The sequence below is a fragment of the Sinocyclocheilus grahami genome, unplaced genomic scaffold (genome assembly GCF_001515645.1).
Source record: "Sinocyclocheilus grahami isolate Dianchi unplaced genomic scaffold, SAMN03320097.WGS_v1.1 scaffold338.1, whole genome shotgun sequence".
NCBI lineage: Eukaryota > Metazoa > Chordata > Actinopteri > Cypriniformes > Cyprinidae > Sinocyclocheilus > Sinocyclocheilus grahami.
This window is the reverse complement of record NW_015505517.1, coordinates 1,157,121-1,183,493: the sequence shown is the minus strand read 5'-3', so window position 1 is coordinate 1,183,493 and position 26,373 is coordinate 1,157,121. Positions and strand designations below refer to the sequence as shown.

The 26,373-nt window shown below is 38.8% G+C and overlaps 1 protein-coding gene across 1 annotated transcript in view; it reads left to right on the top strand.

The window, feature by feature from the left end:
* Window positions 1-3,888: 3,888 nt before the first annotated feature.
* syne2b (spectrin repeat containing, nuclear envelope 2b) overlaps window positions 3,889-26,373 on the top strand; it is a 94,506-nt gene continuing 72,021 nt past the window's right edge. Inside the window, exons 1-42 of the mRNA XM_016295547.1 lie at window positions 3,889-4,037; window positions 4,233-4,313; window positions 6,406-6,467; window positions 7,354-7,449; window positions 7,763-7,840; window positions 8,344-8,436; window positions 8,603-8,799; window positions 8,888-9,087; window positions 9,206-9,306; window positions 9,866-9,949; window positions 11,643-11,756; window positions 12,044-12,181; window positions 12,382-12,546; window positions 12,643-12,755; window positions 12,892-13,060; window positions 13,199-13,295; window positions 13,474-13,673; window positions 13,813-13,977; window positions 14,188-14,325; window positions 14,503-14,604; window positions 14,762-14,938; window positions 15,026-15,184; window positions 15,429-17,990; window positions 18,145-18,279; window positions 18,455-18,607; window positions 18,996-19,189; window positions 19,287-19,380; window positions 19,471-19,553; window positions 19,660-19,783; window positions 19,890-20,035; window positions 20,295-20,445; window positions 20,705-21,300; window positions 21,594-21,761; window positions 22,065-22,215; window positions 24,285-24,443; window positions 24,532-24,699; window positions 24,809-24,910; window positions 24,994-25,197; window positions 25,272-25,479; window positions 25,578-25,690; window positions 25,925-26,130; window positions 26,205-26,312. Of these exons, the coding sequence (XP_016151033.1) occupies window positions 4,034-4,037; window positions 4,233-4,313; window positions 6,406-6,467; window positions 7,354-7,449; window positions 7,763-7,840; window positions 8,344-8,436; window positions 8,603-8,799; window positions 8,888-9,087; window positions 9,206-9,306; window positions 9,866-9,949; window positions 11,643-11,756; window positions 12,044-12,181; window positions 12,382-12,546; window positions 12,643-12,755; window positions 12,892-13,060; window positions 13,199-13,295; window positions 13,474-13,673; window positions 13,813-13,977; window positions 14,188-14,325; window positions 14,503-14,604; window positions 14,762-14,938; window positions 15,026-15,184; window positions 15,429-17,990; window positions 18,145-18,279; window positions 18,455-18,607; window positions 18,996-19,189; window positions 19,287-19,380; window positions 19,471-19,553; window positions 19,660-19,783; window positions 19,890-20,035; window positions 20,295-20,445; window positions 20,705-21,300; window positions 21,594-21,761; window positions 22,065-22,215; window positions 24,285-24,443; window positions 24,532-24,699; window positions 24,809-24,910; window positions 24,994-25,197; window positions 25,272-25,479; window positions 25,578-25,690; window positions 25,925-26,130; window positions 26,205-26,312 (8,558 nt within the window). The 5' untranslated portion in view covers window positions 3,889-4,033. The remainder of the gene's footprint in view (window positions 4,038-4,232; window positions 4,314-6,405; window positions 6,468-7,353; window positions 7,450-7,762; window positions 7,841-8,343; window positions 8,437-8,602; window positions 8,800-8,887; window positions 9,088-9,205; window positions 9,307-9,865; window positions 9,950-11,642; window positions 11,757-12,043; window positions 12,182-12,381; window positions 12,547-12,642; window positions 12,756-12,891; window positions 13,061-13,198; window positions 13,296-13,473; window positions 13,674-13,812; window positions 13,978-14,187; window positions 14,326-14,502; window positions 14,605-14,761; window positions 14,939-15,025; window positions 15,185-15,428; window positions 17,991-18,144; window positions 18,280-18,454; window positions 18,608-18,995; window positions 19,190-19,286; window positions 19,381-19,470; window positions 19,554-19,659; window positions 19,784-19,889; window positions 20,036-20,294; window positions 20,446-20,704; window positions 21,301-21,593; window positions 21,762-22,064; window positions 22,216-24,284; window positions 24,444-24,531; window positions 24,700-24,808; window positions 24,911-24,993; window positions 25,198-25,271; window positions 25,480-25,577; window positions 25,691-25,924; window positions 26,131-26,204; window positions 26,313-26,373) is intronic.

Below are 26,373 nucleotides of genomic sequence, written 5' to 3'. Positions count from 1 at the left end.
TTATAGGTTTGACAGTATCGAACTGTATATATTGCAATAATTTTCACTACTTGTTTGGACTTCATGGATGATTCTATGAATTCATTCATTCATTCATTCAACAAACTTCTTCATCTGTTTATTCAAAAGCAGATTAAAGTGATTTATTGGTGATGCCAAATGATATGGGTTAAAATCTCTCTCTCGATCTCTCTCTCACGCATACATCCACCCAAACACATTACGCTGTGATATTAAATCAATGACTTAAATAAGGCATAAATAATGCATGGTCATGTGTTTTGCAGATTGTTTGGTAAGAGACAGATGTAATTAAAGTTCTGTTGCCCTGAGTCATGAAGAGTTGCACAAAAGGGTTTTTCTAGAATGCAGGGTGTGGGTATTTCGTTTTTTTTAAACCACAAAAATCTTCGCTGTCTCTGTTGTAGTGTCTTTGTTGTTGTTTTGAGAGTAGAGTAATATGGATGTGTAGATAAGGAATAGTTCACCCAAAAGTAAAAATTTGCTGAAGATGTACTCACCCTCAGGCCAAAATGTAGATGAGTTTGTTTCTTGATCGGAACAGATTTGGATAGTTTTAGCATTGCATCACTTTCTCACCAGTGGATTCTCTGCAGTGAATGGGTGCCGTCAGAAAGCTGATAAAACCATCACAATAATGCACAAGTTATCAACACAACTACAGTCCATCAGTTAGCATCTTGTGAAGAGAAAAGCTGCATGTTTGTAAGAAACTAATCCAACATTAAGGCATTTTCTTGCTTCTGGCCAAAATATGACTCCACAATTGATAATAATGCTTTGTTCAGTGGAAAAGTCCTCCCCTGTTGTCCTCTTAAATCAAATTCCACCAACACATTTGTTTTCTTTTTCACTGGAAAGTGGTGCTGGATCTGTACATATTTCTCTCCTCTGATTCAGACAGGATGGCATTTTCACAGGAGAAAGCACTATTATGGATACAGGCCTCGTATTTTAACCAGAAGCACTGGTTTATTATTGTTAATTTATGGACTAGAGTCATGTGGATTATTGTGATGTTTTTATCAGATGCTTAGACTCTCATTCTGATGGCACCCATTTGTGAGCAAATGATGTAATGCTAGATTTCTAGAAAAAAGAAGAAAAAAAACTCATCCACTTCTCGGTTGGCCTGAGGGCGAGTAACTTTCCAAAAATTTTAATTTTTTAAGTGAACTATTCCTTTAATGAACATAATTTATGCAATTACTTCTGAAAAAACATAATTGCTCACTGCTCCTTTGTGGAGTCGAGGGGTTGTTCAGTTGCCAAGAACTGATGTTTTAATGTGTTTTCAGGCTACTTATTCTCATTCTGTTGTTTTTAAATCATTAGAAAAAACATACATTATGACTTTGGTAATTTTTCTCTGTTGGTTTTCTGAAATAAAATAAAAAATCAGTGTAAATGACTAAAAACGGATAGCAGGTGAAATTGTGTTGCACAATATTTGTTTCATGTCTCAAGAATCAGTGAATAATTGATGTCTTAACATGTTGATCACTGCTGGAGCCCTGAGGATACAGTAGAACTGCATTAGGAGAAGCGTTAATCAGTACCTGTGTGGACATGCTGTGCGCGCTTCTTTTGGCATACGTAAAAGGTGGAGCTTTTTTTGAAACCTGCTGTACTGGCACGTGATCCTGAATGACTTCGCTAAAGGTTACCAGGCAAGTTGTGCCCTGTGTTTACGGTAGATTTCAGTTCTACAGCTGACGCATGTTCTTCAGTATTTCAATGTGGGAGATTTGCATTGCTTTGCTGCATTGCAAGATGAGGCTGGTTTCTGAAACATTTCTGTTGTTGCACACTTCAACATGCAACAACTGATGATAATACAGGGAATTCTGGAATAGCAAATCTGCTGACAGCAGCATGGGTGAGTTTGTAGTTGGTTTGAAATTAGTTCAAAAATATTTTTGTTCCTCTGTTGCAAAATGCTTTTTAAACGTAGATAGACCAGACAGTGTGCAATAATTAAAATACATTTAACTAATATTATTCTATCGTGCACACGTGAACATCATTGTGCAATCACCACTGTTGATGTCTCCTTAAAAGACAACAAAAAGAAGTTGCCTCATTTGGTCAGGGTTGAACACACATCTGAAAGATCTCATAAGAAGAAACACGGATCACAAGGTAAAGTGCACATAATTTGTATAAAACATTTTTTTTTAAAGCGTTCAATATTGCTGTATGTCTTGAAAGAGTTCTTTAAGATTATAGTAATCATGTAGCTTTCAGTTATAGTAGTGTATTTGTTTTTACCTCTCTAATACTATGAATCATTATGAAAGTCATTTGTTCATCATATCTGTCCCGCCTGAATGAAGTATCAGCAAAAGTTGTCATCCATGTTGTGTGTCTTTTCTATTTTTCTCTTCTTTTTGTTTCCCCTCCCTCTGTTGTTCTCTCAAAGGGAGGTGTTGTCTCTAACGATTTAAGAACTGCACCTCCCAAAACACATTAGACCATACGATATGAACTTTGTTCAGTGGAAACATTCCAGTCTTTTCTGTCATTGTGTTTCTGTAGCGTTCATTTAAAGTAAGTCACGAGTAAAGGGGAGTGTTCACTGGGAGGATTTTGTTGTTTTCAAATCTTTCTTTCTGAGGTGGATCAACACCTTGGCTAATGATTCAGTTTTTGAGTTTGTGTCTGCCACATCATTTTTCCCTTGCTGCACTTGCCTCACTCATTTCTTTTGGCCTCTTTCATTGTTGTCATTTAGTTACGAGTCATTCTTTTGGACTAGGTCTCTGGTGGGTTACCTCAGTTACAAATCCCAGAAACCAAACCTGATCCCTGTGTCAGTTTCTGTTTTGCTTAACAGCAGCAACATGCAGTTTGATTTTTTTTAAAGACTACAGACGGATGCCATTAATAAATGTCATTAATTACATTTGACTGAAACACATCAGAGTGATAAAATTAAAACAGGAAATTTAAAACTCTTGAGATTTAAAATCTCATTTACAAGAGGGTCCTGGCCAAGATAGGCAGCACATTTAGTTACACATAAAACAAAATACATTCGTTTACATACACATCACTCAAAACATTTACAATCAGGTGACTCTACAATTAGATCCACCAGAAGCACTGGTTTATTATTGTTAATTTATGGACTAGAGTCATGTGGATTGCTTGTGGATTATTGTGATGTTTTTATCAGATGCTTAGACTCTCATTCTGATGGCACCCATTTGTGAGCAAATGATGTAATGCTAGATTTCTAGAAAAAAGAAGAAAAAAAACTCGGTTGGCCTGAGGGCGAGTAACTTTCCAAAAATTTTAATTTTTTAAGTGAACTTTTCCTTTAATGAACATAATTTATGCAATTACTTCTGAAAAAACATAATTGCTCACTGCTCCTTTGTGGAGTCGAGGGGTTGTTCAGTTGCCAAGAACTGATGTTTTAATGTGTTTTCAGGCTACTTATTCTCATTCTGTTGTTTTTAAATCATTAGAAAAAACATACATTATGACTTTGGTAATTTTTCTCTGTTGGTTTTCTGAAATAAAATAAAAAATCAGTGTAAATGACTAAAAACGGATAGCAGGTGAAATTGTGTTGCACAATATTTGTTTCATGTCTCAAGAATCAGTGAATAATTGATGTCTTAACATGTTGATCACTGCTGGAGCCCTGAGGATACAGTAGAACTGCATTAGGAGAAGCGTTAATCAGCACCTGTGTGGACATGCTGTGTGCGTTTCTTTTAGCATAAGTAAAAGGTGGAGCTTTTTTTTAAACCTGCATTACTGGCACTGATCCTGAATTACTTCGCTAAAGGTCACCAGGCAAGTTGTGCCGTGTGTTTACGGAACTTTTCAGTTCTACAGCTAACACATGTTCTCCAGTATTTCAATGCGGGAGTTTCGCACTGCTTTGCTGTATTGCAAGATGAGGCTGGTTTCTGAAACATTTCTGTTGCTGCACACTTCAACATGCAGCAACTGATGATAATACAGGGAATTCTGGGATAGCAAATCTGCTGACAACAGCATGGGTGAGTTTGTAATTGGTTTGAAATTAGTTAAAAATAATTTTGTTTCTCTTTTGCAAAATGCTGAAAGTAGATAGACCAGACAGTGTGCAATAATAAAAATAATATTTAGTGCATTTTTAACTGACAATAATATTATTCTATCATGCACGTCTGAACATCATTGTGCAATCACCACTGTTGACATCTCCTTAAAAGACAACAAAAAGATGTTGCCTCATTTTGTCGGGGTTGAACACCCATCTGAAAGGTCTCATAAGAAGAAACATGGATCACAAGGTGAGGTGCACATATGTATTAAAAAAAAAAGCAAACTTATAGAAAATAGATTTTTAAAAATAAAATAAGTGTTCAATATTGTTTTTAAAGAGTTCTTTCAGGATACAGTAATCATGGAGCTTTCAGATATAGTAATGTATTTGATTTTACTTCACTATTACTATGAGTCATTACAAAAGTCATTTGTTCATCGTATCTGTCCCGCCTGAATGAAGTGTCAGTCAAAAGCTGTCATTCATTTTCTGTGTCTTTTCTTTTTTTGTCGTCTCTATATTTTCACTATTGTTTCCCCTCCCTCTCTTGTTCTCTCAAAGGGAGGTGTTGTCTCTAACGAGTTAAGAACTGCACCTCCCAAAACAAATTCGATTATACGATATGAACTTTGTTCAATGGAAACATTCCAGTCTTTTCTGTCATTGTGTTTCTGTAGAGTTCATTTGAATTAGGTCACCAGTAAAGGGGAGTGTTTGCTGGGAGGATTTTGTTTCTTTCTGAGGTGAATCGACAACTTGGCTTGTTCAGTTTTTGAGTTTGTGTGTCTATTGCAATTTTCCCTCGCTGCACCTGCCTCACTCATTTCTTTCCCTATATTCTTTTGGCCTCTTTTTCATTGTTGTCTGTTAGATATGATAAATTTTTTTGGACTAGGTCTCTGGTGGGTGACAAATCCCAGGAACTGAATCTGATCCCTGTGTCAGTTTCTGTCTTGCGTAACAGCAACACTAGCAACATGCAGTTTAATTTTTAAAGACAACAGATGGATGTCATTAATAAATGTCATTAATTACATTTGACTGAAACATATCAGAGTGATAAAAGTATATATAAACAAATGTTTATTTTTATTACTATAAGAAAATATGTTCACAAGATGGTTACCTTTGTTATGGGTCTTTTTCAGTTTTTCTGCAGGTTTCTTTTACCTGTTGTGTAATAAAACAACAGTATTATGTACTTCTTCAGTGCTTGACATATCAGTTTCCAGGGTAGAGATGACCGTGGGTCAACTGTGTCAAGTGTAAAAGCGTGTTAGTATTTGATAGCTGAACTCTAAATAAATCCCTAGGAAACTTAGCATGGGTGTCAGCTGATAACTTTAACCATTTCAAAGCTTTCCCTCATCCTGTGCTGCTGATACAGGAGTGTGTGAACAGTGATTGTCAAACCCTTCCAGTCTTGTCAAGGAAACTATTCAAACACACGTTCTCTCATTCTCTTTATGGGTCAGTCGGTCAAGAGCCACATCTCTGAGACATTATCCTGATAACTGGCCTGAGAGTCTTATTCATAGTGATGGCCATGTTTAGCAGTTAATGAGGGAGAGCTCTTTTAGAATCACCGCAGGCTGGCAGAGTGAGTCAGGTTGGCAGTCAGGTTTGTCTTATTGGTTTTTCAGAAACAGTGGTTGAAGATTTCACGTGTTCATTGAGAGGAGAGTTGTCAACACTGAGAAAACTGGTGTAGACTTGGTCATATTGTGAGAGATTTTAAGGTCCTTGTTTAAGAAGAAGAATGGAAGAAGTGGATTGTGAGAGAATGGGGGAGAAAGATGTTCTTCACACAGCTGATGAGCTCAATGACTTTGTGGAACTTTATAATGGTAAACGTAAACGGCACTCTATTTGATGTGACTACTTTTAGGTCTGTATTGCATTTCATGTATGTGGAGCGTATGCAAATTATTATGACAAAAGTTGGATGAAAGAATGAATGAATTCACTCTCAAACAAGTGTTTTTGCCAGTGTTTACATACATGTTTATTCTTCTACAGATTAAAACATGTTATTTAAATTTAATTTAATTGGGGTAAAAGGTTATGCCATTGATACACATTTCATGTATTAAAATTGCCAAAGACAAACCTGTCCATTGTCATTATACCCTTCAAAATGTTATGGTTGAATACAAATGCACCTGTTTCGTCCTCATGCATGTATAAGATCTATTCTTAGACATCGTTTGACTTGATTTGAACACAGCACATAGCAATTCAATCCTGCAAATCATGTGTGTAGTTGTATAAGGTGTGTTCAATCCCTATGTTTCTACATGCTGGTTTTCATAATGTTCTCCTCTCTGTTTTGCCCTCAGTTGAGCAGGAGCAAATTCAGAAAAGAACCTTCACGAACTGGATCAATGCCCAGCTGTCTAAGGTGAGGTTCAAAGTTCAAGAGCTCCTAAACCTGACTTAGAAAAGCTGTAATAGTGATGTTGTGTTTATCTGAATCATCATGGACCTCACTTGCATTATTTTTAATCAAGTGTATATTGACAGTGAGTAAATGCAACTAAATTACAGATAAATGACCGACATGGAGAGGCTTTTTTGGTTGAGGTTATTCCTGCAGGTTCTCCAATAGCGGAGAGGGAATGAGGGGTGGGCAGGGGGTAAATATAATCTTCTCCCACATGGACCAGAAAGACAGACAGCAACAGGAGTTGGTCAGCACACACGCTTGTGGACACACATATTCACACCCACAGCTACTTATAAAGTGAACAAATGACATGATCAGTTTGTCATGGCTTGACATCTTGCGTGCATGAACAGAGGACGTGTAAGAGGTGTTATTTTAGATAATTTCACAATGCTCTTCTCTCCGTATCCCCAGCCAACACTTACTAATGCCTGGAGCTCTCGGTTTTATGTAAAAGGTTTCAACAGGATAAGTTCACACAAGCTTGTTTGATTTGTCCTCTAGACATGTCTAAAATCTCATGAATTATTGTAATCACAGTTAATACATTATAATATTTATCAATTCATTGTTACACTATGAATTTAAATTTAGTTATACTTAGTTACAACAAGATATAATGTATTACAACGCACATTATGAATAATTATAATGCATTATACCCTTTAATAACCCTTTATAATGCATTATACATAAAGGCTTTAAGTGAAGTGTTACCAATTGTTTTTTTTAGGTGATATATGACCCAGAAATGTTTTTGTGCCTGTATGGATTAGTTAGGAATTTATATATTGTGTGCATTCTGGTGTTTAATATGTAATATTTAATTTTGCTCTCTCAGAGGAGTCCTCCAGTTACAGTGGTGGATCTTTTCAATGAATTCAGAGATGGAAGCAGACTATTGGACTTGCTGGAGGTGTTGAGTGGTCAGAGAATGGTAAGAGTCTGATTCATTAATGGTCAACTGATTTTTCAATAACCTATGCTGATATCTAGAGAACAAGGTGGCCTTTGCCCAATATATATATATACATTTATACTTATACACCTATAATACAGCAACATTTAATGTAGATTTTGAGAAAAGATTAATATTTATTTTGCACAATTATACTGCATATCTGCTTAAAAATGTTTGAAAACAGAAGAATGTGCATGATTGATAAACTCAAAGTATTGGTAGATATGCCAATCTATTACAAAACCATGAGCAGTGATTTTGTGATAACCACAACCTACCTTCATTTTAGAGCCGAGAAAAAGGAAGAGGGACATTTCAGCACAGAACAAACATTGAGAAAGGCCTAGCGTTCCTTAAGAGGAAATCGGTAAGATGCACCACAGTGGAAAATACTCAAGGAAATGTATCAACACATTAATGCATAAACACAATATTCGACTTTTTCTCCCACAGGAGAAAGTTTTCAAATTTAATTGTGTGCAATCAATTTAAATTTGTAAAAATAATTTAAAAGAAATCGTAATAAATTAATCCATTTGTGTTGAAACTACATTAATGCTTTTTTTTTGTTTGTTCAGGTGATTTCTGTTCCCAGTGTACATGCTTTTTTTTTATAAGAGTTTCTATTATGTTGGAGTTTTGGGGTTACAGTACCATTGTTGTGAAGAGAGGAGCTTAGGCTGAGCACAGGCTAATGAAAGTGAAAATTATTCTGTGTTGCTTTGAAAAACAATCACATTTTTCTTTGCCCCTCCAGCCAACATCATGCATTTCACACGATTGTGTGAAGAAAAGCATTACTTTTAGCTCACTGCTGCATGGAGTTGAAATATGAACATCTGTTACTTTATCAACATCTTTGTCCTGCAGATCAAACTGGTCAACATCAGTGTCTCGGACATCATGGACGGGAAGCCTTCCATCATTCTGGGTCTCGTCTGGACCATCATCATGCACATTCATGTAAGTTTACTGTCACAGTCTAACAAAAGAGTTGGGTTATATTAACCATTAGATTTAAGAAGTCCTAATAACGTGTACCAATATAAAATGAACTACAAATATTCTCAACTGAGGAGAACGATCGTCAATTTTGTGTTTTTTCTGATGGGTCTTTTACACTGTTTAGATCGAAGAGTTGGCCAGCACATTGAACTTTAGTTCTCGCCAGTCGTCTCTGGAGTCACTGACGAGTTTAGACACTCGTTCGACCATCAGCAGTGCCCGCAGCAGTCCGGTGCCACCCCATGGTTCACCCCTGCACACCCGTTTCCGCGTATCTGCCAAGAAAGCCCTGCTGCTGTGGGTCAGAGAGCAGTGCCAAAAGTGAGGAACAACCTGCTAGAAGGGATTCTTGGGAACAGTGAGATTCTGTTTTATGAAACCAATTACCTTTTTCTGTCTTTTTTCACAGGGCTGGTTGTACTCTGAATGTGAAGGACTTTAAGGCGAGCTGGAGAAGTGGTGTAGTGTTTTTGGCAATACTTCATGCTCTGAGACCGAATATAGTGGACCTAACCAGAGCCCGAACAAGAACCAACAGACAGAACCTGGAGGAAGCCTTCCACATTGCTGAAAGAGAACTTCACATCCCCAGACTACTAGATCCAGCCGGTAAGTGTGTGTTTATGCTGTGTTGTTTTGTTGTATAGTATGCAGCAAGCAGTGATCATTTTAGGCTTTTGTTTTCTATACTACATTCTCATAGAAGAATGGTGTATTTGTATTTCAGATGTTAATGTTAGGGATCCTGATGAAAAGTCTATTATGACATATGTTGCTCAGTTCCTGCAGTACTCTAAAGATGCTTCTGTTTCTGATGAGGAAATGCAGGTAAGCCACACACACAAAAGTGTAGACTTTTCTCATTGACTTTTTATGCTGTTTACAATGACTATACCCTAAATCTGGTCTTTCACATGCCTTTGCCATTTATTTATTTTAATAAAAATAATATTTTGCCCATCTGAACCATTTTTACTAGTGAACACTATACTCTCAAGAATGGAAGGAATAGTTTAGCCATAAATTAAAGTTCTGTCATCATTTATTCACTCTCATGTTGCAGCCATTCCTTGAACTATTTCTTCAAGATGTTTTCCTAGGTTTTTTTTAAATTGCATTTTGAATCGTAATCACAATTTTTGTCATCACAATTAGACATTTTCCACAAATCATGCAATCTTAGGTTTTTACTATACTGTATATGGGGGGACGTTTTTATATTGATCATATTCATAATATATCAAAACGCACACAGGACGGTATTCCTCCAACATTTCATACTGTAAATCGAAATGCTCAAGTGACTCTTTATGCTCTCACATCTCTTTTTTCCTTCTTCCTCTGTTCTCTTCTTCTTTCTGTTTTTTCCCTCTCAATGGTGGTTTAGTATCTCACTCCTCCTCAGCGCCTCTCTCCTGTCAATCTGCCATCAGAATTTACTCCTTCTATAGCTGCATCAGCTTTAAGAAAGGTACTTCTATCTGCCTGTCTCTCTCTCTCTCTCTTAGTTTTAGCTGCTGGATTCATTAATTAGTTTCATTCATTAACAGTTTTTTTTTCTTTAGTTTTGTAAAGGTGTGTTAGTTGTTTTGTTACTAGGATTATTCACAATGTCAATGAAAGGTTCATTCGGACTTGTCGGGCCTGTTGTTTAACCCTAAACCAGTGTGTGAGTAAATGCAGTATATACACTCTCAAAAAGGTACAAAAGCTATCACTCACATGGTACCTTTTCAAAATTAGTACATATTAGTACTTTTTGAAAAGGTACAGCGGCAGCTTTTGTACCTTTTTTTCTGAAAGTGTACTGACATGTTTTTAGGCTTCTCTTTTAATAATCGAGATTTTGGGTTTAAATTTATAAGAATATATAAGGAAAGTGTATATCTTAGGTTGAAGTATGTTATCTGAGATTCTTAATGGTTTTAAACTTTTTGACTGATTTTGACTGAAGAGTTTGACTGATTTTTGCTATGGTCCACTTTTGTAATTGTTTTACTTGAACTGTTCTCTGATCAGGCTCACCTGTTAATGCCCTGTCCAATCAAATCAGGCCCTCCCAAATCACCTGAGACAGCTCGAGCAGCTGCTCCTGGGGTAAAATATCAACACTGTCCCCTTTTATGATGCCCCCTGTGCTGCTCAGTAGCTACTAGTGTCTTGCATGTATAAACATGCTGATAACTGTAAACTCAATTAGGCCTATGTAGATAACCCCAGAAATTACAGTGCTAATCCATTAAAACCAGATGTTATAGAGATAATCTGTGGAATTAAAGAGATAATGTATTTAATAAAGCAGCTCTTGTGTTTGAAGATTCTAATACACTGAACCTGAGCTTTCGTGGCACTTAGCAGAAGCATTTTAATTACAGACATGCTGAGTAAGTTGGTTTGTGTTAAGAACTTGCTTCCTCCAGAGGACTACAGTACTAAACTCTGACTACTTTACTGTTTAGTAGTCTATAATGCAAATAGTATTTAACTTGCCGAGTTGTTTAATCCATATCATTTACCTAAGACTTGAATTGATGTAAATATTTTTGTTTTGTATACCTTGATTATAATGACACCATAAACTAATTATTAATGGATAAAAAAATCAAAGGCTGTGTTCGAAATCGCACACTCTTTGAGTCTGAGTAGGTACTTCTTTTGAATAAGCAATTATTTCACAAATCAGCACATTAGCCATGTTGTCACTGTCATGTGCCCTAGCAGTGTCAGTTGCGTTGCTTACTAAGTAATCTGGGTACATTTCACCTACTGTTTTATGAAAATTATGAATTCAAACATTCTACTCTTTTCACATACTGTTTAGACTACTATAAAATAAAGAAGTATGCGATTTCAAATGCAGCCAAACAATTTTTGTTGTTGTTGTTGATCTTTCTTTTTTGTTCCTGTCTGTCCAGACCTCAGCCAATCAGAAGGCTCAGGAGGTCACATGCTTGTCATGTGCCCTAGCAGTGTCAGTTGCGTTGCTTACTAAGTAATCTGGGTACATTTCACCTACTGTTTTATGAAAATTATGAATTCAAACATTCTACTCTTTTCACATACTGTTTAGACTACTATAAAATAAAGAAGTATGCGATTTCAAATGCAGCCAAACAATTTTTGTTGTTGTTGTTAATCTTTCTTTTTTGTTCCTGTCTGTCCAGACCTCAGCCAATCAGAAGGCTCAGGAGGTCACATGCTGGTTGGATCAGGCCTATCAGGAGCTAATAGAGGGGTGGGACTCCACTGAAGGAGAGAGCTATGCTGAGAGATACCAGGTAAGACCTGAATTTTTATACATTGATATAGTCTTATTTTAATGAATACAGTCCATAATGCAGAATGAAACAAGATGTACAAGTTATTCTGGGAAATACATTATTGAATTTGAGCAAAGAACATTTATGTATTGATTTTTTGATTGCTTAATTGATTTATCAGCAAATTATGTGAAATACTATTTTAATCTATTGACTGTGTTGAGATACTGAGTAATAATATCCTGGCAATAAACTGAACACATTTGCAGATTTTTTGCATGAATGTTTATTTACTTGTGTTTCAGGTCTTCCACACCTTCATTGTGTCCTTTAACGAGCAGCGGCGGCCTGTAATGCCATTACTAACAGCGATGAAGAGGACTCCTCATCTTAGTGCAGAGCAGAAAGCTCTTAGACGAGCCTGGGATGCTCTTGCTAAGAAGGTCACTGCATCACAGAAATGTTCTCTGTTGTGTTACTTGTTTGATATTTTATTGGTTTTGAGTATTCGACTGTGCGCTGAGATTCATCAGACTCAATAGAAAAACAGAAACATAACATGTCTGAATGCATGCCATTTAAATAGAAAGCATATAGAAATTCCTACAGTAGAAGTCTTATGCTAATTTATGTCTATGTGTAGCTACGTGAGTATAAAACAGAGCTGGACCTGAGCCTTCCATCCCCACTGGATACTGTAGGCCGCTGGTTATTGCGTATTGAAGAGGTTTTATTTGCTGAAGAGGGCGAGCCAATAGATCACGCCCGAGCCGCAGAGGAGGCTCGGGAGAAACTTGAGCTACTAAAGGTTTGACTGACTGACTTCTTTTTATTATGGCTATAGAGCCGTTCAGCCATGAAAATGTAAGTAATGTCATATTTCTGCCTGTGTGTTTATCTGCAGGTGTGTTTGGAGGAGATGCCACATCATATCAAGAGGTTTAATATGTTTCAAAACACAAATGAGTTTGGAGAGGCTCTGGTGCCAGCAGACAAGATGGAAGAGATGAAGAGAAGGTGAGTTTGATTGCTTAATCAGACATGAGTCATATTGCAAATGAAACAGCATCATTTTTATTTGCAGTATTGCTGTTCTTGTTTCATGAAATGCAGTAAACTATTTAATATTTTTGTGTATGCGTCCATTTTCCAGGTTCACCAGTGTCCGTGTAACAGCTAAATATCATGGTATTAAGCTGGAGTACCGTGAGCGCAGACACACAGTGTTAGACCTGCTGAATCAACTCAACATTAAACTGCGATCTTGGAAAAGAGCCTACATTTCCCAGGAGGCTGTTCGTGTGCTAATGCAGGACTGGAATGTGAGTGAGAATTTTAGTGAAGTCAAATAAAGTGACAGAATTTTAAAAATATATTTGCTGCTGGACATTGCTTGGCAGTTAACATTAAACTCTGAAATTATGGATGCTTTATACTTGGATCACAATGAATGTTTTTAGGAGACTGTGAACAAACAGGAACTGGCTTCTTTGCTGGATGGAGCCCTCCATAGACTCAAACTAATCGCGAACAAATACACCAGCAAGGCTGCCTTGGGTAATACAAAGAAACTTTATATGCATGCTCCTAAAATAAAATGATAAAATAAAGAAATAAACTGTAGATGTATGAAGAACTGTAAAACTGTTAAACATTTACATCCTATGCACTTTTTTTGTGAAAAGTGTTGTTATTGAACAATCAGTAATTACTGATATTCTGATGTCTGCTTCAGCTGGAGACTCGACTCAGGTAAATCGTCAGGTGGCTGATCTGGAAGCAGATGTGAGAGCGACTCTGGAGGGTGTACGGATGGTGAGAGGAACTATGGGACGCGTGTTGGCAGCATGGGACTCTTACAGTGATATCTACACCTCAATGCGAGCATGGCTGGAGCAGGGTCCACATGCCCAGCGACACGGACAGAGTACAGAGGTGAACAGACACATGAGAAAACTTTGAATTGACTTTGTTGCTCTCAATCCATGTACTGGGCAGACAAAACTCAAATATTTTTAAGGCTGTTGGTGTTTTTTTTCCGAATGTAAACATGCCTCTCCCATTGATTTCCTAGGTGACATTATCAGTTATGTCAGAGTGGAGTTCCCGCCAAGCTCACCTGAATGAGGTGGCCAACTACTTGACAGAGGTCACAGACCCACAGACAAGCCGTGCTATTTCAGATGAACTCTGCAAGATAAATCTGCTCTGGGCTGACTTTGCCAAAACAGCCCAGTTTGTAAGTTACCCATCATGTTCAAATTTGAATACTCCATGTGCAATCTTAATCATGAAATAAAGTATTAAAGAAAAGTCTGCTTATCTTGAATAGGAACAATACATTGTTTTGTCTGATTGCATTGGACAGAGATTGTAGTTAATAATTTGCTTCTATAAATATAAAATAGAGTTCCTTTTGTAGTATTTTGAAGCAAGTTGCATATTTCAGTCTTTAGCTGAGGAGCCCAGTGCTGGCCCATCCAGTCCTCAGACAGTTCAGTCTCTGATAAGGGAGGCCACTCAGTTACTTAAAGAACCTGTGGAGGTTGTTTCTGGATCACTACGTACTTACACGAAGAGATTACAGGTATGCAGTGTGTGCACATACTTACACACACACTCCCACATGCATAAAAACACACAATATATACTTTGTATTCTCTGTTTTTTATTAGTAGATAGATTTTGTTGCATTATCTTTTTTGTTTTCTAAATTAAGGAATAGACTAAGTAGGATTTAGCTTAAAATTGTTATTTCTCACAGCTTATGATGAAGAAAATAAAGGATGTGGATCTAGAAGCCCTCTTTCCATCTCTAGACTGCTCTCCAGAAACCCTGAGCAAACTTCAGCAAGCCATTCCTGAAGTAAGCAACCACATTGCTTTGGTTGGCCACTTAGGTCTTCTTGTGCATTTCTTGCCTTCATGTATACAATCAAATTATAGACATATTTGCAGAATATAACATTTTTAAAATGTTAATCTAACACAAATAATGATCTGTATGTCTGATGTGTATCTAGGTCCTGCAGACACTCTGTGAGGCTGAGCAGGTGTGTGATGAGCTGCGTGTGAGTGTTAGTGGGTTGGACGGGCGTCTAGCTGAACTGTCACACTGGGAGATGGAAGCCAGAGATCTCTATCAGCTACTAAAGGAGGAAGCGCACAGGCAGAAGAAAGGACAAGATCCCAGAGCACGGGTGAGTATCTACAAGCACCACAAAATATTCATACATCTCCTTCCTTAAGTGATTTGGTATAAAGAACTCGTCTCTCTTTTCCTGTAGCTGTTGATATCAAGGGGTTTACAGTTAGAGGGTCAGGTGGTTATGGAGGAACAGGATCTGCAGGTGATGGTCATGACTAATCAAAAGACTTCACCACTGCAGTATCTCATTGCATCCACCATGCAGGACAGAGTCCGCACTGCTGTTGAAAAGTCACAGGTCTGTCCACTGCTTTTAGATTAACAAAAAAATGCTGTCAGCATGATTGCATCTGTAAAATTACTTTAAATTAATTAATTAAAAAAGATCATCTATAAAACTGAACCAGCTCTTTTGGTAATTATCAGTTATGCCATAAATTATGTTTTCTGTTATTTTCCCACAATGCCTAGGAATGAGTAACCTTGTTTCAGAATTGTATGCAAATGCATTATGATTTTAAAATTCTGCTAAATCTCAACAGGAAGCCATAGGGATGCTTAGCTCTTTGGGGGCTTGCAGAGACCGAAGCCCTGTTAGAGACCAGCCCCCTTCCAAGATCTTTGTCCAATATCAGGAGACAGAGGAAGAGTCCCAAAAACCCTCCTTCCCTGTCTCTCCATCAGGAGCCCCTGGCCAACCAGAACCTCAGCCTGCAGTCAGGGCCAAAGTTCCAGAAAAATCTCAAATACTCTCAGATGTATCTTCTAAAGCAGTAGACCTCAAGGCCCAGCAATGTAGTCAGCCTTTGCCAATGATTGTTGTGCAAGAGTATGAAGAGGAGAAAAGTAGTCCACAACCACAAATGCATCCCTCTGTGCAAGTGAAAGACTCTCAGTCCATTGAAGTTAATTCAGAGAAAGTTGTCCATGCTCAAACAAAACTCGACATAGAGCATCATGTAGAAAGCCAGGAATCTTTACCACAGTCTGTGACACAACAACAGATAGAAAAAGGTCCAGTAGCTGGCCAACCCTCACAGAACCTACAACAAGCAGAGTCACAAGTACATAATAAACAACAATTAGCAACACAGCCACATGTGCACATTCATCAACAAGAGAAAACTCAGCTTGCAAAACAGCAGAAGGTTCAACCACAAGTATCAATCCAGTCACAGCCTCAGGGTCAACTAGAAGCACAAACACAGCAAGCTCCAAAGCAGCAGAGGAAAGTAAAGAAGTCCCAGGCACATCTGCAGAACAGACCTTGGCTTCAACAGAGGAGTCAACCAGAAAATGTTATCCAAAACTCAATGCCACAGTTGGTCCCACAATCTCAGTCAGAGCCTGAGGAAAAATGTCAAATAAGTTCTCAAGCACCACCACAGCATATAGTAGCTGTTAGCTCACCTGAGGCTCAGGGACCTGCTCAAGGCACAGCACAGTCAAAAAGCATTGTTAAGAGTGGTGAGAAACACCTGAAGCCAGCTCAGTCTGTTGCACAAGAGAAACCTCTTGTAGAAACACAAAACCCACCTCAAACTGTGCCAGCAGTTTCAGCACAACCAGTGACTCAAAAACAACCACGACAGCCAGTGACTGTTCCAATTAATCAACAAGTATTTCCCCAACCTCGGCCCTCTTTATCAACTCAAGCTCAAACAACTACACAACAAACACAAGCTACTGCACCCATTAAGCAACAAAAGCAACCTCAAACACAGATAGTGACACCACAGCAACCTCAAGTGATGATCCAGAAACAGGCACAATCACAATCCACGACTCCCATGCAACCACATGTTATGGCCCAATGGCAGCCACAACAGACTATTTCTCAGCCTCATCCTGCAGTGCCACAACCACAAAGATTTCCAGTGGCTCAAACAATGCCCCAAAGGCCAATTCAACAGTACCCTACATCTCCCATTCAACCACAAATAACAATGCAGAGACAACAGTCTCAGTCCCAGCAACCCACAATGCGCAATCCGACTGTAATTACCCCTCAACCCAAAGGTGCATCCCCCATACAACCCAGAATCATCTCTATGCCTCTACTCCAGATGGCTGTTCAATCTCTAACCCAAACTCAGGTCAAAGCCCAGGGAAGTACACCACATGTGATTCAACCTCAGGGGCAACCCCAGTGGAGTCAACCAGGAGATGTCACCCAAACGTACCCCAGAGTGCAAGGACCAGTTTCTGTTGCTGCCCAAATGCAATCACTGGCCCATTTCCAAACTCATTTCCAACCTCAAAGTATCCCTCCAACTCAACCTCAGCAGTGGTCACCAATAAGACCAGGCATAGTGAGCCAGACATACCCCACTGTCCAAGTTCCAGGTCAGGTAGTTCAACCTCAACCTCAAATGGCAGTTTACCCTAAAATCCAGCTGCAATCACAGCTTCAGCAGTGGCCCTCCGCTAGACCTGAATCACCTTGGGGTCAATCACAGATAAGACCTCAAGGTCCAGCTCAGCATATAGTGCCCTATCAGCAATGGAGGCCTATCAGTCCAGAGAGAGTCAGTCCAGTATACCCAAGGGCTGAAACCCAAGGGCCCAAGGGACCACATCCTCAGTTCCAATATCAAGCCCTACCAAGGCCAGCAAGCCCTCAACGTCAGTGGAGTCCAGTCCGGCCAGAAAATCAGTTTCAAGTTTCTTCCCAGACTATGTTCCATGGTGCTCCCCAGCCAGTAGCTCCATGGAATCAACCACCTTCTCAAGCTCTCATAAGACCTCAGAGTCCACAACAGCCTCAACAAAGTCAGCAAAAGTGGAGTTCATCCAGGACAGAGGCCCCATCTGCAACCCTCATCCAAAGCCAAGTTGCCCAGGCAGAGCTTCAGTCCCAAGATCTGACAAAGCTGCAGTTACCAGTACAGGAACCACCCCAACAGCAGTCAGCTCCTCGGGTTAAGCAGCCAGCACTTGCCCAGGCTCCCCCTCAAGCCTACACTGAGGCTTATATAAAGGCACAGGCCCTGGTTAGGGATAGATTTGAGGAAGCCAAGCACTGTCTTCAAGAGCACATTATAGAAGCTATCAATGTATTCAAGGACAAGAGAATGATGGACGAACAGGCATCAGTTAAGGAGGTTTGTCCATTTTAGACACTAGTTAGTTTGTTTGTTTTTTGGCTGTTTGCAACAGAGCCCAGTATCATTAAACTATATTGTTGTGTCTGTATGTTTTATAAGAGATTGTGGTTAATTTTCCCAAGTGTCTGTTTGGTTTTTGTTTCTTTTTTAGGAGACGCTTCGGACTCTTGACCCTGAACTTCTTGAAGAGTTCTTGAGGGCTGCGGAAGGGATGGAAGCTTTCTGCACCCCATCTGAACTTAGAGACATGGAGTTTTTCACACAATCTGTTAGAACACAGTGGAAGGTATCGGTGTAGTAATATTAGTGCTTGTTTGTTTATATCTGCAGTGTGACTTTATTTTTATTTTTGATACTAACTGAAATGCTCTACACTGTATTAAACTGATTGAATGTGAAGTTACAAATATTAAGAGGTTGTGTGCTTGCTGTTGTTTTTTTTATTTTATTAATATTTTTAGGATGTTCGAGTGCAAATATCAGAATTTTTGAAGCAACTCAGATTTGAGTTAACCTGCCTGCATTTTAACCATATGGTTAAGACATGTGAGATACACTTTAAGAAGGAAAAACTCAACCATAGGCCTGAATCAATATCAGAATCAAAAGAAGAGGTAAAATTACAGCTACCCTAATCGCGGAGCATGAACAGTCATATGGACAAATGGGTGTGGGAATGAACTTCTCTTAGCTATATTTTATTTCATCCTTTGTTTTCTAAACTAAACATTTGCTTTTGGGGTCAATTAATCCCTTAATTTCTTGTTCTTGTCTTTCCTCTTAACCACATCACTCACTTGGCACATGACACAACTTTATTTTTATTTTTATTTAAAAATACTGCAAAATAAAACAAAACTGCAAAGTAAAGAAATTACAGTATCATTAAATAGTAACAGTAAATAAATAAAAGGATAAATGATAAAAAGAAAATGTGAGTAAAAATAACAAAAAATATATATATCTGTAGGTTTAGTTTTTTCTCTCTCTCTCTTCCTGCAGGCTTGTTTGTCTGCAGAAGGCAGTCTGGCAGAGGCAGGACAGCAGCTAGAATCTCTGAAGGAGTTGTGTGATACTCTTAGCCCTGAGGACGCACACAGGCTCGCACAAGCCCAACTTAGAGAATGTGAGAGACGACTTGCTGCCATTCAGCGGCAGTTCAGTGGAGACACAGATACACCTCCTTCAGACACTAGGTAACAGAAAGTGAAAGAGCCTCTCTCATATCACTTAATTTTATCTGATAAAACCATTTATAAATTCATAAATTTATTTATTTTCAATGTCTAATAGTTTACAAATAGAGCAAACAAAAGAGCCACCCAATCAAAAAGCACCAACAGTCCCACCACCACCTGAGAAGCCCAAAGAGGTTATTGTTTCAGAGGTACAAATATATGATCATTTTATAGAACTTATGTTTTAAAATAAACTTCATATTATTTTATCTAAAAATCTTTGGTACATTTTGTTTTAGGCTGTTACACCGATTAGCCCCCAGCGACCGAGAACTGTGGAGAAGAGAGAGATAGTGAAACAAACGAGTACAGAAGAGGACAGGTATGGATATAAAAAAGGAATAGCATAGCTATGTGTTTCTGTATAAGATTGTGTGTGATATTGTTTCAGAATCATATGGTTTACATCTTTTTCTTGGTCTGCTCAGGTACCGCAGCTCCAGATTTGCATTACAGGCTCAGCTAAACAGAAATGAGCAATGCATGCTTGGAGATCGTACCTCAGAATCAGTCACTCCCACAGACCTGCAGAAACGACTGAGAGAATTAAAGGTAATGCACAGTGTTTTGTGTTTTAAAGTTGGCCATTTGATATTATTATTATGCATTTTCAAATGACAATTACTTTAAAATTAAAAATCTTTTTTGTCTGTTTAAGTCTCTGTGGGACGAGACAGAGTCTCTGTGGAAGGAGTATGAAGCGTTGTGTATGCAATGTGTTCAGTACAACGAACGAGCTGTTGAGCAGGACCGTATGGAGCTCACTGTCAGGTGGAGAGAGCAGAGGTCACAGTTACAGGGCAGGTATGACCATGTCAGACATGACATTACACTGACTTTCAGGGTAGTATAAGCTTTAATGTGTGTTTAAAACTACCGAGCTGAAATTAATATTCAAATAAAAGCATATTACTACTTCTTTTGTTCACTTTCACCCTGTGCCACCCAAAGAATCATATGATCTGCTCAAATCCTGTAACCAGACTGTGAGTGTGTGTGTGTGTGTGTGTGTGTGTGTGTGTGTCTTGTGTTGTTTGTTAAATAAGTCTATGCATTCTGTCAGGGTGGATTCACTGGGAGCAGCACTTGAGCTCATGGACTCTATTAAGCTGAAGATCTCTGAGATTTCTAAAAGGCTGGAAAATTTCATCAAAGAGCCCAAGGACATTAAGGGAGATACACTAGCTAACCCTGCCATTTTGAGAGATGTGAAGGTGAGAGATATTTATATTTATTAATTAAACGTATTTCTTATTTAGTTCTATTCATGGTTAACATTTGTAATGGAGACACAAATGTTATTTTATTTTGTTAAAATATATAATATATAATACCTGAGAGAAGAATGTTTGATGTACTGCATTTCATGCTAATTTTAACTGCATTTAGTGGTAATTTTACTGTATGTAACTAAGCTCTTTGCCTCTATCCCAATTTTTTATCAAAATATTTACCACTCCCTCTTATTTTCAGGACTTAGATGAAAGTATCCAGACAGAGATGGATCATCTGTCTCGATTCGACTCTGAGCCCAGTCATCTAGACTTGCGTGACCGATCACCTCTGACCCAGGTGGTTCTGAACCACAGATCCAGCCTGGACCAGCTCAGGCAACAGGTGCGCAAGAGTGACGCCGCTGCCCGTGCCCTCGACCGCTTCCTCATGTCCCTGCGCACTGTGGAGCTCGATGTCTCTTCTGTGCAAAGCGCCCCCAGCAATGATGCTGTTGTACTGCAGGACAGCAGGTCCAAGCTGACACTAATCAGAAAGGGAGTCAGCAGCCTCAAGGATAAGGCTCCACAGCTGGACCAGCTCTTGGGCGGAGCACAGCTCAAAGTGACCCAGGACAGGAGCCCTGTTTCCTGTCTGGACATGGTGGGGGTACTGGTTCACAGGGTGGAAGAGGCAGACGATCAACTGATGATTCAACAGAATGAGCTCCAGAAGGAACAGCAGAACCAGAGCCTCGGTCTAAGGAGGAAGACTATCCAGGCTGAGCTAAGGAAGGTGCTGGCGGCAGCAGAAAAACAGGGTCTAAAGGAAACCACTATGCCAGCTGTGCAACATCGGTAATGATCTTTCTTCCCTATATAGATGTCATGATACAGATGCTTTAGACTTAGAATTGTCTTTATTTGGGCTTAATTTTAATTTGAGTTAATTGAGATAAGATGAGTTAATTGAGAATGTGATACAATTCATTTATAGAATATAAATGTTTTTTTTTCTTCTATTTTTCAAGTTTTTAAAATTTTTCAAGTTGACTTACAGTAACTGCCAATGTCAAGCTCCAAAAAAATGGTATGTTATGTCTATGTGTTCTCCTTCACTCTTTTAACACTGTGTTTGCATCTATGTTTAGGATGCGAGCACTGTCCGATCTGGAATCGCAACTGAACTCTCTTCGTCCTGAATACCAAAGCATCAAGAAGGCTCTGTCTGAAGTCTCTCCACAGAAAGAGCACCCTCATCCAGCAAATGAAGAGCTTGACTTCCTTTGGGAAGAGACTGAAAGAGCTGTATCTGACAGGTGGTTTCTAGACCTAAGTTGAGATTTACTTTGATTTAATTCACCTATTTTTCTTTCGTAAAGGGTTCGTTTCCTCAAAATGAAAAATCTATCCTCATTTATTTACCCTCAAGTTGTTCCAAACCTGTATTGATTTCTTTCTTCTGTTGAATGCAAAGGTGTTTTGAAGAATGTGGGTAACTAAACACTATGAAAGTCAATGGGGACCAGAAACTGTTTGGTTACCCACATTCAGGAGAAGGAAGTTCAAGTGTGATTGACAGAAACCCAGAATGTTGCTCTGTGTATGTGTGTGTTTGACAGACAAGAGCAGTGCACTGTTCTTATGGAACTCCTGAAGAAATTTCAGAACTGTCGCAGTTACCTGGGCAACACTCTCCAGAGGGCGGAGCAAACAATCAATGAGCAGGCTTCATACATGGGCAAAGACAACCTACAGCGACTCCTTGCAAAAGTAAGTCAACTTCAGACTAATCACAATACATACTAATGTTATAATTGCCTATTGTAATTTACCATCAGGTTTCTTTCACAGAAAGGTAATTTTATACTGGATTTGCACCACCAGGGGTCAGTCATTACTCAGATATTACAATCCAGATGCAGATGCAGATGCACAGTAGAGCTCAGTGTGAAGCAGTTTTATTTGAAATTCATCCTGTAATTGAATTTTGTATCAGCACTAATCACAGTTTGCTTCATCTGCATGTACAGAAAGGGCTTCACATGTCTTAGTCTCAAAGAGGCTTCTATTTCCTTTTTTGTTCTGACAAATCAGTGCCAATGTTCTATTAAAGGGTTAGTTCACGCAAAAATGAAAATTAGTCCATGTTTTACTCACCCTCGAGGCATCCTAGGTGTATATGACTTTCTTCTTTCAGATGAATCCAGTCGGAGTTATATTAAATATTGTCCTGGTTATTCTAAGCTCTATCATTGCAGTCAGCAGGTGTTGCAGTTGAACAGTCCACAAGTTGTCAAATAAAGCTTGTGCATTCATAATAAAACGTGCCTCACACGGCTCCAGGGGGTGAATAAAGGCCTCCTGTAGTGAATCCATGTGTTTTTGTAAGAAAAATATCCATATTTTAAACGTAATAAACACTTTTCTCTCACTTCCGGTTTCTGTCATACGCGGAAGCAGTTGCGGCGGATGACGTAGGACGTTGGTGTTGCGTGATTAGTTATGAATGAGGAAAGAGAACAAAACAAAACGCCGGTCACGAATTAAAAGTACAAACCGAGAATTAGTAAAGAAAATGCATATGTCCTACGTCATCTGCAGGAACGGCTTCCGCGTATGACAGATACCGGAAGTGAGAGAAAAGTGTTTATTACATTTGAAATATGGATATTTTTCTTACAAAAACACATGGATTCGCTACAGGAGGCCTTTATTCAACCCCCGGAGCCATGTGAGGCACGTTTTATTATGGATGCGAGTGCTTTATTTGACGACTCATGGACTGTTCAACTGCAACACCTGCTGACTGCAATAATAGAGCTTAGAATAACCAGGACGATTTTTTATATAACTCCGACTGGATTTGTCTGAAAGAAGAAATTCATATACACCTAGGATGCTTTGAGGGTGAGTAAAAACACAGGCTAATTTTCATTTTTGGGTGAACTAACCCTTTAATCTTAATTCATTTTCATTTTTAAAATTAATTTTAATATTTGGGCAGATCCTCCATGGAGTGCAGTACATTTATTTGCAGAGTTATGACGAATTAAACTTGTAGTAGTTTATTATCATTGTGTAGTCTACATTTAAGTACCAATAGTAGTAATAAGTGCTCATGTTAAAAGGCAGGATTAAGTTCAAGTTCAAGTTGAGCTTTATTGTCATTCTGCTACATGTGGGGACATACAGTGGACCGAAATGTCGTGCCTCACAGGACCACGGTGCTACATAAATACAGGCATAAAACAATGAAGTAAAACAGTAAAACCTATACACAACTAGCCTACTGACTGATTTTGACTATAAATATATATACAGTGGGGCAAAAAAGTATTTTATATATATATATAAATGTTTACCTATACATAAATTTAAATAATACAAACTATACGAATGCTTCACATAAACACTGTACCTATACACAACTAACCTACTGACAGATTTTGACTATGAATATACTATATATAAATGTTTACCTATACATAAATTAAAAAAATACATACTATACGTATGCTTCACATAAAAATGTACATGTGCAAAGAGAAACATCGTAAGTCAAGCAGCTGGCTGGGGAACATTGCAAGATGATTTGTAGTGCATGAGCATGTAAACACACATATTACGGAGTCTTTTGTGGGATTATGTACACACAGTAGTGTGTGTGAAAAGTGTCTAGTGCGTATAGAGGAGAGTGTGTTAAAAAAAATCAACAACATTAAAAACGTCTAGTTATGTCTTCCTAGAAAGAGTAGCTTAGATCTTTAACCATGAGACTACCTATTTTTTCTGTTTTATCTCATAATGTTTCTAATAATGTTTCTGTCTGTATATTGTAGGTCGTTGGCATAAAGGAGGATCTTAATAGCCTCGGATCCAAGATGGAGGAGTTCAGATCTGTGTGCAGACAGTTGCAGTCCCAGCTAAAGAAAATTCCTGATTGCTCGGAAACTCCATTTGAGACAGAGGCAGATGCTTTGGTGGACTCATGGCTGGATGTGAGGATATGGAAAACATCTATTCACATGGATCTCATTTTGTTCAGTCATTTTAGTTTCTTGGTAAATCTGTGTGTCTCTCTGGCAGGTGTCAGAGAAGACAGACAGTTGCATGGATAACCTGCGTGTGGGTCTGGAGTTGTGGGAGAAACAGCTGGTTCTGGGTGGAGAAGTGGACAGCTGGACTTCTACTAAACTCATTATCTTCTCAGAGTCTCACCCTTTCAGCAGTGAAACGGAGGTTGACAGCATGAAGGTGTGTCTTCAAAAAAAATTATCTGCCTTGAAAGGATCCACAATGTTCACAGGAATGGACTTAAAGGCACAGTACTGTCAGTCCATTGGGTCTTTTGTGTGTTTATTAGAATGAGATTCAGTGCCAGGAGGACAACCTTGAACACTTCCACAGGAAGTTACTGGAGATCCAGGAACTGCTGCAGAGCAAAGAATCTCCTCTTGAGTTACAGGTAAACGTGCAGCATATTTTTTTCCGTTTATTAATTGCTAATTATTCCTAACTTTAAATGCACACACACACTCTCTGTCTTAGGTAATGGAAACCAACCTGAGGAAGAAAATGGAGCAGGTGAAGGAACTCTTCTGTGACTGCACTGAAGTGTTCCAGGAGCTCCTCACAGTTAAAGCTCATATGATAGAAAAGATTGACACCTACCAATCATCTGTGAAGAATATACGCTCCTCAGTAGACATGATCAGTTCAGAGGATCGCGCAGAACTGGATGCGCATTTACAGGTATGATTAACAGACATACAGACATGCGTAGCACACTGTTTTAATATATAACCAATTTTATTTTATGTTTGTAGGACTTGTGTGAGCAGCTTTTGGACCAGGAGGAGCAGGCTGAAACTTTGCTGAAGGAAATCAATCTCATGTCCAGCATTACTGGACCGCAGGCCTTGGAGGAGCTGACCAATCATAGTAAGCGTCTCAAAGACAGCATTGCGGAAACACGAGAGCTTATTCGCCAGAAGAAGGATCAAGGGGAGAAAAGCTTCCTTCAGACTATTAAAGGTCTGAGAAACTGCATTCTGCATTGTGTCATTGCTAAAATTAAACAAGTGAAAAAAGTGATTTGAGTTTTGACCATTTGTCCCACTGGATCTCTGCAGAAGAGTTTCAGTCATTTGAGGAATGGTTGCAAGATGAGCAGCTCTCTGTGAATGAGTGCTTTGAGAACCCTGAGAGGAAGCAGGATATAGAAACGTCCATGCAGAGACTGACAGTGAGTAACAGTGAAGTCCCAACCCTATGATTATGGTTTCCATTGTGGCTTAGGACATTTTGGAAATACTTTTTAGATAAAAAGACTTGCTGTATAATACACTGATTACATGGACAGCAATCTGATGGCAAGAGTCACCAGGTGATAGCAGCCTTAGTCAAAAGCATAATTATAGAATTAGAGGAAGGGTTCAAATTGAGTTCATCGGTACGGAACAGTTTGTGTTTTCTTCAGAGTTTCCTGGCCTCTAAGGAAGGAGAACAGCGTCTGGCTCAGTTGAAAGAGAGGTTTGAGCAAGGGGGACAGGCAAAGCTCCCTGCTGAGGCTCAAGCTTTGCTCTCCACATGGCATCAGGAACAGGAAGGAGAACTGGCCACACTCAGGGCTCACTGCCAGGGACGCCATAAACAGCTAGATGATATCCTCCACAACCTCAACAGGTACATGGAAGAAGTTCTCATCATAGCTATTAGTTGTTACTTTTGTTTTGATTCATTCATGACTTTGTCTTTAGTTTGCATGAGGAACATAACCATTTGAAGGACTGGCTGCAGCAGAGAGAGCAAGTGCCAGAACAGAGAGAAAAACTGAGGCAAATCCAAGAGGATTTTCTTAAAGAAAGGTACCACTCACTATTCAATGTAAATAAACACAGTGCCAGACTTCATTATTGACTAAAATGC